The sequence below is a fragment of the Equus asinus genome, chromosome 16, assembly GCF_041296235.1.
Source record: "Equus asinus isolate D_3611 breed Donkey chromosome 16, EquAss-T2T_v2, whole genome shotgun sequence".
Taxonomy (NCBI): Eukaryota; Metazoa; Chordata; class Mammalia; order Perissodactyla; family Equidae; genus Equus; species Equus asinus.
In genome coordinates, this window is record NC_091805.1 from 13,053,945 (window position 1) to 13,066,273 (window position 12,329).

The 12,329-nt window shown below is 37.5% G+C and overlaps 1 protein-coding gene across 1 annotated transcript in view; it reads left to right on the forward strand.

The window, feature by feature from the left end:
* MSH4 (mutS homolog 4) overlaps positions 1 to 12,329 on the forward strand; it is an 84,296-nt gene that overhangs the window by 25,829 nt on the left and 46,138 nt on the right. Inside the window, exons 7-8 of the mRNA XM_014850040.3 lie at positions 5,543 to 5,715; positions 11,015 to 11,082. Coding sequence (XP_014705526.3) covers positions 5,543 to 5,715; positions 11,015 to 11,082 — 241 coding nt within the window. The remainder of the gene's footprint in view (positions 1 to 5,542; positions 5,716 to 11,014; positions 11,083 to 12,329) is intronic.

Consider the following 12,329-nt stretch of genomic DNA (forward strand, 5'->3'; position numbering starts at 1 on the left):
TGGTCAGAAAAGATGCTTGGTATTATTTCAGTCTTCTTCAATTTATTGAGACTTGTTTTGTGATCAGTCCTGGAGACTCTTCCATGTGCATTTGAAAAGAATGTGTATTCTGTGGTTTTTGGGTGGAATGTTTCTATATATATGCACTAAGTCTGTCTGGTCTAAAATGCCTTTTTAAAGCCAATGTTTCTTTATTGATCTTCTGTTTGGATGATCTATCCATTGGTGTAAGTGGAGTGTTCAAGTCCTCTCCTGTTATTGTGTTACTCTTTCTCTTTTTATGTCTCTTAATACTTGCTTTATATATTTAGGTGCTCCTATGTTGGGTGCATAGATATTTGCAAGTGTTATATCCTCTTGTTGGATTGTTCCCTTTATCATTCTGTAGTGCCCTTCTTTGTCTCTTGTTGCAGTTTTCGTTTTAAAGTTTATTTTGTCTGATATAAGTACTGCTACCTCAACTTTCTTTTCATTGCCATTGGCGTGGAGTATCTTTTTCCATCCCTTTACTTTCAGTTTGTGAGTGTCTTTAGGTCTGAAGTGTGTTTCTTGTAAATGGGTCTTGTTTGTTGTATCCAGTCAGCCACCCTGTGCCTTTTGATTGTAGCATTTAGTCTGTTGACATTTAAAGTAGCTATTGATAAGTATGTGTGTATTGCCATTTTGTTACTTTTTTCTCTGGGTGTTTTAGTAGTTCTTCTCTGTTCCTGTCTTCTTCTCTTGCTCTCTTCCCTTGTGTTTTGAAGGTTTTCTTTGGTATTATGTTTAGGTTCCTTTCTCTTAATTTTTTGTGTATTTAATATAAGTTTCTGGTTTTTATTACCAGGAGGTTCATATATAATAACCTACGTATATAGCAAGCTATGTTACGTTGATAGTCTGTTCAGTTTGACCTCTTTTTAAAAGCTGTACTCTTTTTTCTCCCCTCCTCCCACATTTTATGTTTTTGATATCATATCTAATCACTTTTTTTGTTTGTTGTATCTATTACCCTCTTATAGAAATAGGTAATTTTAGTACTTTTGTCTTTTGACCTTCATATTATCTTCATAGGTGGTTGATCTGCTACCTTTACTGTATATTTGCCTTTACCAGTGATTTTATTGCTTTTTTGTTTTGTGGATAATTTTCTTATTCCTATTTGTGGTCTTCTCTTTTCCACCTAAATAAATCCCTCTTGTATTTCTAGTAAGACTAGTTTCTTGGTGATAAACTCCTTTATTTTTTGCTTGTCTGGGAAACTCTTTATCTCTTCTTCTATTCTGAATGATAAACTTGCGGGTAGAGTATTCTTGGCTGAAGGTTTTTTCCTTTCAGCTCTTTAAGTGTATTGTGCCACTCCCTTCTAGCCCATAAGATTTCTGCTGGGAAGTCAGCTGATAGCCTTCTGGGGTTTCCTTTGTATGTGACTTGTTGTATTTCTCTTGCAGCTTTTAGGATTCTCTCTTTATCTTTAATTCTTGACATTTTAATTATAATATGTCTTGGTGTGGGCCTCTTTGTGTTTATCTTGTTTGGTGCTCTCTGTACTTCCTATACCGGAATGTCTGTTTCCTTCCTTAGGTTAGGAAAGTTTTCAGCTATTATTTCTTCAAATAGATTCTCTGCCCTTTTGTCTCTCTCTTCTTCTGGGACACCTATAATATGAATGTTAGTGTGCTTGATGTTGTCCCGGATGTCCCTTAGACTATGCTCATTCTTTTTAGTTCTTTTTTCTTTTATCTGTTCAGCTTCAGTGATTTCCTCTAGTCTTTTCTCCAGCTTGCTGATCCATTCATCTGTATTATCTACTTGCTATTGAGTCCGTTTAGTGAATTTTTCATTTCCAGTATTATATTCTTCATTTCTGATTGGTTCTTTTTTATATTTTCCAGTTCTTTGTTGATGTTTTCACCGTGTTCATTCATTCTTCTCCCAAGATCAGTGAGCATCCTTATGACTTTTTGTTTGAACTCTTAGTCGTGTAGATTGTTTATTTCTATATCATTTAGGTTTTTTTGGGGTTTTGTCCTGTTCCCTTACTTGGAACATATTCATTTGCCTCATTGTTTTGCTTCTTTCTCTGTCCTTATATCTGTGTATTAGGTGGGTCGGCTACATCTTCTGATCTTGGAGAGGTGGGCTTATGTAAGAGATGCCTTATGAGGTCCAGCTGTGTGCTTCCCTCTAGTTGCTAGTTCCAAATGTTCCGGGAGTGCCTCCTGTGTAGGTTTTGTGTGTCCTTCTGTTGTGGCAGTGTTGCTGTTGTTGCAGGTGCCCAGCGCGGCTAGGCTGTCCCCTTGCCCGGCTGGTTGTAACTCTCTGCTGCATGTGGCTGCTATGAACCCTTTAGTCACTTAATTTGGCTTGGGGACATTAATAGCACATTCCTCTTGCAGTTTTTCTGTTAAGTGAATAGGCCCCCTACGTCTCTGGTTGCTAGACTCCAGGGCTTAACAAATGTTGTAGGCCTCTGGCCCCAAGGCTGTTGTCAGCTCTCTCAGGATTTCACCTGAGTGGGGCTCGCCCCAGGCATGGGAGCACTCAATTGTTTAGGCTTTGGAAGGTGGGATGATCTCCTATGTGGCTGTTTGAGAACCACCAGTCTTCTGTAGCTGACAAGTTCCATTGCCCACAGGGCCATACACACCATCAACACAGTCCTGCCCTGTGTGCGCATTCTGACCCCATGAAGTGGACCCATTTGCCCCACCGCAGAGGACCCACACACTCCACCAACACCCCACACACTCTACCTGCTCTTCATGGATGCCCTGCCCTGCAGAAGTGGTCCCACTCACCTGGCTGCTTAGGATCCAGACACCCAGCCTATGCAGCCCGCATGTTGCCCGAGGGCTTACTGTTGGGTGGGACCAGTCCCTAGGGCAGGCTGCCTGCCCTGGCTGAGCTGGATTAAATCAGTGCTCTAGTGGATGGGGCAGATCCTGGGCTAACAGGCCAGGGGAAGACCTCCAATGGCATCTGCCAGCCTCTGTGTCAGCATGCCTTTACTATTGTGACTGTAGGTCACAATAATGGCTGCTGCCAATGTCTCAGTCCCTGGAGAGGTCTCACCTCTTACTGAGATGCACCCAGAGCCTATCAGGTGAGTTTCTTTTCACCAAAGAACAGTGCACCTTTCTTTCTGGTGATTTTTGGTTGCTTTCCAAAATGGGTGAATTTCTGTGTTGGCCCTTTAAGAGCTGGCTTTTTTTGTCCCCTTAAGTCTGATAGCTTTTCTGGGGGTGCTCCCCGTGGTTGTTAATAGCCAGCTAAGACAGATATGATGACACTTGTGTCAGTTGTAGTGAGTACAAAGGATGCTTACAGCGGTAACACTCCCCTCTCAGGTTCCCACTTTTTCAGGGAAGGCTGCATACCTTAGGATTACTCCCAGCCAGCCATGAAGCACCGTGGCTTGTGAAGGTGGCTTTTTTCTCTCCAGAAAGGAATTTCTGCCTCTTCCACCTCACTCAGGACTGTCCCTTGTTGTGGGGGCTCTTTTTATCCAGTTTTCCGTTCTGTCTCGGGTAATTGTTCCATAAGTGGTTGTAAATTGGTTGTGTCCGTGGGAGAAGGTGACTTCAGAGTCTGCCTGTGCTGCCATCTTCCCAATCCTTCACTGCTGTATATTAAATCATAGGATATTTGACTTCCAGGAGTTCATATTGTAGTTGAAAAGGAGAAATTGAGAAGTCTTTTCACAGACTTGAACTGAAGAATATCAGGTTAAAAGATAGATATTCTACCTACTGAACTATCTGAATCACTGTAATGCTTGTATAGACTTGCCACCTGTTGAGCACACTGTTTCATTTCTTGATTTCTACAGCAAATGGCAGGTTTGGGTATGCTCCTCACTTCCTTTGTTTCTGCAGAAACCAAATTCTCAAAAGTAAAAAAATTGTGCCTATAATGTGCCTCCAATGAAACTCCCCAACCAGGACTTGATTTGAGTAATTCTCTAAAAATTTGTTTAAATTGATATACCAAAAACCTGGTAGTTCAAGGACTTAAACTGAGTCGTTCTTGTTTCCTCTCCTCTTTCAACCCAGATTCAATCCATCCATAAATCCTGTTGACATACTAATTCTGGATCATGTCTTACCATTTCCAAGGCTACAACCCTAACCTATGTCTTCATCATTTAGCCTTGATTACTAAAATAGTCCCTAACTTGTCTCTTTGCTTTCTTCTTACCCTCTTACAGTTAGTCTGTTCTCGACCTAGTGGCCAAAGTGTGATCCTTTTAAACCAGAAATCAGATTTTGGAACTCTCCCTCCTTAAAGTCTTCCAGTGGCTCCCTTTCGTTTAGAAATAGAATCCAGACTCTTTACCGTGGCCTGAAAGGACTTCTCTTTGCTGGCCTCTATCAACTTCTTTATTCATTTCCCTCCATTTTTTTTTTTTAAAGACTTTATTTTTCCTTTTGCTCCCCAACACCTCCCAGTACATAGTTGTATATTTTTAGTTGTGGGTACTTCTAGTTCTGGCATGTGGGATGCTGTCTCAGCACGGCTTGATGAGCGGTGCCGTGCCCGTACCCAGGATCTGAACTGGCAAAACCCTGGGCCGCCGAAGCGGAACGCGCACACTTAACCACTCAACAACAGGGCCGGCCCCCCATCTCCCTGCATTCTTACCCTTACTTGCAAAACACCACCAACCTTGATCTTCTTTCTAGTTCTGGACCCAGATCGACTTCCTGGGCTTAAATTACTGTTCTGCTCAATTTTAACTAGTAACTCTTTTTCTTGTTGTTCACTTACTTGGAAACCTTACAAGTTACTTAATTTCTTTATGCTTTTGTTCCTTCCCTTGTAAAATTGTTTAGTAATAGCATCTACTTCATACTGTAGTTGTTAGAATTAAATAATGCCTGGCACATGCTTAGTGTTCAAAAAATGTTAGCTATTCTCACCATTATTGTCATCATCATCCCCATCCCGTCATCGTCTTCGCATGGATGCCTTCTTACTTCAACTGCCCAATAGATATACAGGTCTTTCTCAAGCAACCTTACTAAAGCAACCTTCCTGGTCATTCTCTATATATTCCTGTGTTGTTTGTTTTTTAATCTGAAATTATTTTCTTTCTCTCTCTCTTTTACTTATAATTCTCTAACTTCTTAAATTAGAACAAAGTGATTATATTAAATACTCATTTTATCAAAGTAAAAATTCTTCCCCCTCTTAAGGATATATTGTTAATATCTTGCTATTATTGACAGAATGCCATAGACTAGAACATTTTATATTAGTCTGAATATTATAACTGATCTATGAAAAAAAGTCATTAACTAAATGCCAAAAGATACTGTTGATCCTTGTTAATCAAAGTGTGGTTCATTGACTGACAGCATACTTGGGAGCTTATTTGAAATGTAGATTCTCAGGCCTTATCCTAGACCTACTGAATCAGAATCCCTGTGTGATTGGTGCTCAGATTAAAGTTTGAGAAGCACTACTGTCTGTTATAGGATTATTTAGAAAGTTAAATTGCAGTGTTCTTGAGTTTTCCTTTGTATACTTAATGAAATCTTTCTAACCTGTGTTTTCAAAGGAATAATCACACACTCTTTGGTGTCCTAAATTATACTAAGACTCCTGGAGGAAGTCGAAGACTTCGTTCCAATATATTAGAACCTCTAGTTGATATTGAAACCATTAACATGAGACTAGATTGTGTTCAAGAACTACTTCATGATGAGGAACTCTTTTTTGGACTTCAGTCAGGTAAATGAATATCATCTAATTTTGTAAATACTAATTATTTAAAAAATACAGTGTCTTCTTATAAGGATACCAGTTATATTGGATAAGGCTCATTCTAATGATTTTATCTTCACTTGATTACACCTGCAAAGATCCAATTTCCAAATAAGATCACATTCATATTCCAGGGTTTAGGACTTCAAAATATCTTTTTGGGGGACACAATTTAACCCATAACATGAAGTAAGAGAATTACTCTTGGCGCCTGTTTGTTCACTGGTATGGCAATGTAATTTTCTTCTTAAATCTATAGGTGGAAGGACAGTTTATATGCACCACTTCTAGTCCAATTCCTGGTTTCTAGCAGCTTGGGCTGTCTTCCACACCCCAGCTCCCCTAACCTCTCCACCTGGTGTTCTGGTAGTTTAAACTGAAGTGGTACTGGAAAGTCTAGAAGGCATTTACAGCCTAAATAGGTTTCACTCAGTCCAGTTCCAAATACCTTTTAATTCGTATAATTCCTTCAAAATTCTGGCATTATATTGACTGTGACTCTGCATTTCCAGTATTTTTGAATCCATTCATTTTTTTCCATATATTCCTGTGTATTTAGTGAGACTTTGGGAATGGTACAAATAGGCCGTTTTTAACTGGTACCCTTTTTTTTTGTTCACAGCAACATTTTGTTGGCCTACTTGTACCTGGCATTTCATATCATAATAAGTTTCAGGAATATGAAAAGTTATTTAATCATGTAGTGTTAGTTAAACTCCAAACATTGTCATCTTTTTAAACTTTCTGCTACTAAATATGCACTTGTACTCATCCATTTTCCCTTCCCTTTGTTTAAGCTGGAAGTGGTATTCCTGCTCCTCTTTATAGCTAATTCCTCCACCTTTGTTCTGGATCCCATCCTTACACTTGATTGTCTCCTGTATCTTTCCTGTATCTCTCTTCCTTAAGTCTTTACCATCTTTGTGAAAAATCTCCCTGGACTTCATCTTCTCCAGTTACCACCTATCTCTCTTCTATTCATAGCTAAACTTGTTGAAAAACAAATTTTCTGCACTCACTATCTTCTCTTCACTACGCCTCAGTCTGCTGCAGTCTTGTTTACCTGCCTGCTACTGCACTGAGACTGCTCTTGTCAAGGTCACTGTAGCAAATATTGTTGGTTCTCTGTCCAGATTCTCTTGGGTCTTTTATTTTTATCTGTGCCCCTTTCCCTGCTCTGTGTGGTTTTGCTTCTAGTGGCCCACACCTAGACTCTCTTTGGAGGCCTGCCCTCAGGCTCTTAGAGCACTTGGCTCTCAAGCAGCATGCCAGAAGTGCCTTGCAGCCCCTAAGTGACTGACTAGTGTGGGAGCATGAAAGCCCAGCTGTAGCACATTGATTTGGCCAAAACCCTGAGGGTAACTTAAAGTCCAGAATTCTTCTACAGGATAAGTTGATGTTACCTTCCACAGGACTTCACCTGAAATTGTACTTTTGCTTGGCTTTTTCCCCTTCCCTGTCCGTCTTCTTTCCTTTACTGCTTTCTCTTGGAAGCACTTTCTTAATCACTTGCACATGAATCCTGATCTCAAGATCTGCTTCTGGAGAACCCAGCCTAAAACAGTCACCCATAGGCTCACTGTTGTTAAATATAATGGACACTTATTAGTTCCCTATTTGAACTCCAACTTATATGGTGCTGCTAAATATCTCTCCTTATTGAATTACTTCCTTTCTTTGCTTCTGTGACTACACAATCGTCTGATTTTCTTCCTACTTCTTTGGGATTTCCTTCTTTTTTTTTTTTTTCAAGCTCTATCACTCATTTATTTGAAAAGTTTATGTGAAAATCCAGTCAAAACCTACAGATTGTCTCTCTTGAAATGTTGTCTACATGGATTTCCAAATAGACCGTAGGATTGTATACTGTCTTGGAAGGTCCTTAGAAAGCTCCGTCATTGATCAGATAACAGGATAAAAACCCTAGAGTCCTTTCTTTCAAATGTAAGAGGGAAGGACTTCTGAGTCTTTTTTATAGGCTTCTTTTCCTTTGCTTATTCCCTAAGTCCTATGGCTCTTCAACATATGTCCTAGGATGCCTTTTTACCCTGTATATTCTTATTATATCACTTACCCACCTTCCTGGTTTTATAGTTATCTTTCAAAATTCATGACTTCCAAATTAGCATCTCCTGCCCAGATTGCTCTACAGACCTTCAGCCCCATATATCTTATTGCCTACTGAGCCCTTGTTAGATGTTCCTCAGTCACCTCAAATTTAGTGTGTCCAGACCGTGCCATCTTTCCTTCTAAATCAGTGGATAGCTCTACATCCAATCTCTTTACCAAACCAGATACCTGGAAGTCATTCTTGACTCTTCCTTTCCCTGAAATCAATCATCAAATTCAGCAGTCTCCTTCCTATATATGTCTTGAATGTATCGGCTTCTATTCCCAATGCTGCTGCTTCAGCCCAGGCTACCATTTATCTATAATCTGATTTATTGCAATAGCCTCCTATTTGGTCTCCCCTCTCTGATCTTGCTATTTACAGTCTCTTCTCCACATTGCAGACTGAGTGATCATTTGAAAATATAAATCTGAGTGTGTCAGTCTGTATTAGTTTCCACTGCTGGTGTAACAAATTACCACAAATTTAGTGGCTTAATACAACAGGAATTTATTACCTTATAGTTCTGGAAATCAGAAATAAGTTTTACTGGGGTAAAATCAGTATTAACAGGTCCACATTCCTTCTGGAGGCTCCAGAGGTGAATGTTGCCTTGCCTTTTCATTTCTAGAGGCCGTTTGCATTCCTTGGCTCATGTCCTGTTCTCCATCTTTAAAGCCAGCAGTATAGTATCTTCTCTACTTTCTGACCTCTGCTTTTGTCCTTATATCTTCTCTCTCTGACTGATCCTCCTGACTTCCTCTTATAAGAACCCTTCTGATTACTTTGGGACCAAAAACTAATCCAGAATAATCTCTCCATTTCAAGATGCTTAATTTAATCCCCTCTTCAAAGTCCCTTTTACCAGGTAACATATTAGCAGGTTCTAGGGATTAGGATGTGGACATCTTTGGAGGGCTACTCCATACCCACTTGCATAAAATCCTTTAGTCTCTTCTCATTACTTGTAGGATAAGATCCGAACTCTTCTATATGGCTCTTTTTTTGTCATCTCCCACAGCATCTCTTGCAACTCTTCAGTTTCCACTCTTCCTTGTAGTATAATTGAACTTCTTTTAGTTGCTTGAACATGTCCTCTCTCATGTTCTGGCCTTTGCACTCTGTAGTATTTGCCTACAATCTTTCCTCCTTTCCTCCTTACCTTCCTTCCAAGCTTCTCTTTGGCTACCTGCAGTTCATGCTTTACCATTCCAATTTAGATATCACTTCTGCTGGAAGCCTCTTTGACTTCGCAAGTCTGTGTGAGGGATCTTTTCTACATGTTTCCTATAGTGTTTTCTTATGATACTTATTTTATTGTACTGTGAGTGCATGTTCTTGGATGATTCTCATACGAGGCTAGAACATAATGGGTGTTCATATTTGTTAAACTATTGATTTATTGTTGAATTTAGAGATTTACTGTTGAAAATTGTATTCTGTTGTTCCTAAGATTATAGTGTTTTATATGATGAGATTTTAATGGAAAACATGGATTTTCCTTGAAACTTTAATTTTGATATACTTTAAGTTTTATAATTTCTTATAACTGAAAGTTTTAAATTGGCATTTACAAATGTTAAACATTTCTGTTTTCTATATCTTGACAGTCTATAATTTATCTTAACGTGTAATGAAGATGCTTATGGGGTAACAAAAATGTTTTTTGGGTGTGGTGGCTGGGATAAAGATCTGGTATGAGTGTTGTTGGCTGTGCTCCTGAATAGTCGTTACTTTCTAGGGTGCACTTGTGTTTCTGGGAAGTTGGGGAAGGTAAAGTTAACATAAGCTTCTGCAGTTATACTTACATTGATATAAAAGAGCTTGCTGTATTTAAGGCGTGGCTAGTGGTTATTTATGACTTGAAGCCTTGGGGAATGGCAGGAAATGAGGATTGGGGTTAACTTATGAAGGGCCTTTATATAATGGTAAGAAATTTGGATTTTATCCTGCAGGCAGTAGGGAGCTAAAGATTCTACACCAACAGAGTAATATGATGAAATACTTATTTTAGAAACATTCTGGTTGCTATAATAGATTTGGGAAAGGAAGAAGAAAGAGACTAAAAAAGAGAAAAGCCTGTTTAACTGAGGGCTTAAGAGAGTCTGACTAGTGGAATCACATGTAAAATGTCATAATAGTATTCTGTCATATTGAACAGTTTAACAGTAGTGTATTCAGCCTATTTACTCTAATGTTTTTAAACACAGTTTTAACATAATTAATTACCCTAGAAGTGGCAAAATAGAAAGGGGCACAGTTCTATAGGTAGGCAAACTGAAAACTATCAAAAAATACCTGTTGGTGTGAATAAGAAGCAAGTAACAATTTTTTTTTTTTTGACAGATAAGTTGGGGCTACTTTGTGAAAGTATAAATAAGTCTACACAAAAACTTCTGAGGTCATACATTACAATGGTGATAATAACCATGAGTCATTAAGAAGAAGTTACTGTCATTTACTGTATTTTAAGTATGGGGAAATGAGTGTACTCTTAAAAGATCTGTATCTTAAATTGTTAAGGTAAAAAAAAAGCATCCAGGGATATTTAAAAGGGATAGATTACAATTATTCATAAATTTTCTTTTATAGAATACTTTAGGCAGGAAAATGAGTTGAGAAGAATAAAATAACAGTTTTGAGCTCTGGTATGTGCAAGCTACTTTACAGGTATTATTTTACTTAATCTTCACAACAAACCTAGGACGTAGATGTTATCCACATTTAAAAGATGAGAAGTAAAGTTAAGAGAAGTTAGGTAACTTCCAGAAGGTTACATGGTTAGTGGTTGAACTGTGCTTTTAAACTAATCTCATAGAATTCTTTAAGTATCAGGAAGAAAAGTTAGAGATCAAAAGGGTAAGAAGAAAATTATGATAAGCAATATCTAAAAGCCAGAGAAGTAGAATTTCAAGGAGGAAGGGGGTGATCAACATTGTCAAATTTTGAAGATGGATTGTGAATAATCAAAATTAAGAAAAGACTATTAAAATTTGTTTTATTCCAGGAACATGTAAGATAGATAAAGACAATTAAAACAAGTAATATTTGCAGGTAGAATTGTTCTATTTTATTATTCAAGGATAATATTTTACAAAGTCTATATTTTAAACTGTAACATAAAGTTTAAATGCTTTTACTTTTTGTTTGTTTCAGTTATATCAAGATTTCTTGATACAGAGCAGCTTCTTTCTGTTTTAATCCAAATCCCAAAGCAAGACACGGTATGTTTATGTATATACATATGTTATATTATTATGTATTATGTGATATAACTTGTCTTAAAGTGATGTAACAATTGGAAAATATCAAAATGTTTTGGAAAGGTACTTCATTATTAATATCTGGAGTATTTCTTATGCCTTTTTTTTTCTTTTTGTGACGAAGATTGGCCTTGAGCTAACATGTGTTGCCAATTTTCCTCTTTTTGCTGAGGAAGATTAGCCCTGAGCTAACATCTGTGCCCATCTTCCTCTATTTTGTATATGAGATGCCGCCACAGTATGGCTTGATGAGTGGTGTGTAAGTCTGCGCTAGGGATCTACACCTCTGAACCCCAGACCACCAAAGCACAGTGTGCAAACTTAACCACTATGATACTGGGCCAGCCCCATATGCTTTTTTAAAGGATTCTTCCCCCACCATGTGTTATCCTATATGTTATAGTAAAATTAAAAGTTTCTCAGTTGTGGAATTGGTATATTTTGATTAATTAAATATTTACTTAAAGACTTTATATATAATTTTCAAAAAACTTAAACTGTATAACATATGCTTAGTAAATAACTAGATAACTAAATTATGTTAGATCCAAAGATGAGATGTGCTTCTTAAAAGTGATCATTATGTGAAGTTTGATTAGTTTTCAAATATGCTTAACCTTTAAGAATAAAACAGCATCTTTGGATATTTTTCAAATTTAAATGCTGCTTATAGGCACATCCTGTAAAAAAGTTAGTTTTTTTCCGAAATTGAAAAATGTTTAGTGAAATACTTGTATATTTTTGCTCATATACTTAAAAAGAAAAGAAGTCTTATACATCAGTGAAATTTGATTTAAAATTTGATTACCTTGCAAATCCACTGAAGACAAATCTGTGTTTTAGAAGTCTTTCCATATTGTGGAGATAACACTCTTAAGATTCATTTATAAAAAAATATCATTGGAAAAGTTTTGGCTGTTGAGCAGGTACAGAACTAGAAATTTCCTTAAATAATTGAAACACCTTGTAATTCAATATATACAAGTGGGAGGTAACCTAAAACAACTTATGTCTGGAAAAAAATTAGGTGCTTTCATAAAATGAGTTTGGAAGTATTCCTTCCTCTTCAGTTTTCTGGTAAAGTTTGTCTATAACTGGTATTATTTCTTCCTTAAATGTTTGCTAGAATTCACAAATAAAGGCATTAAAATTTTCTTTGTAGGAAGATTTTTGACTATAAATTCAACTTCTTAAATAGATGTGGTACT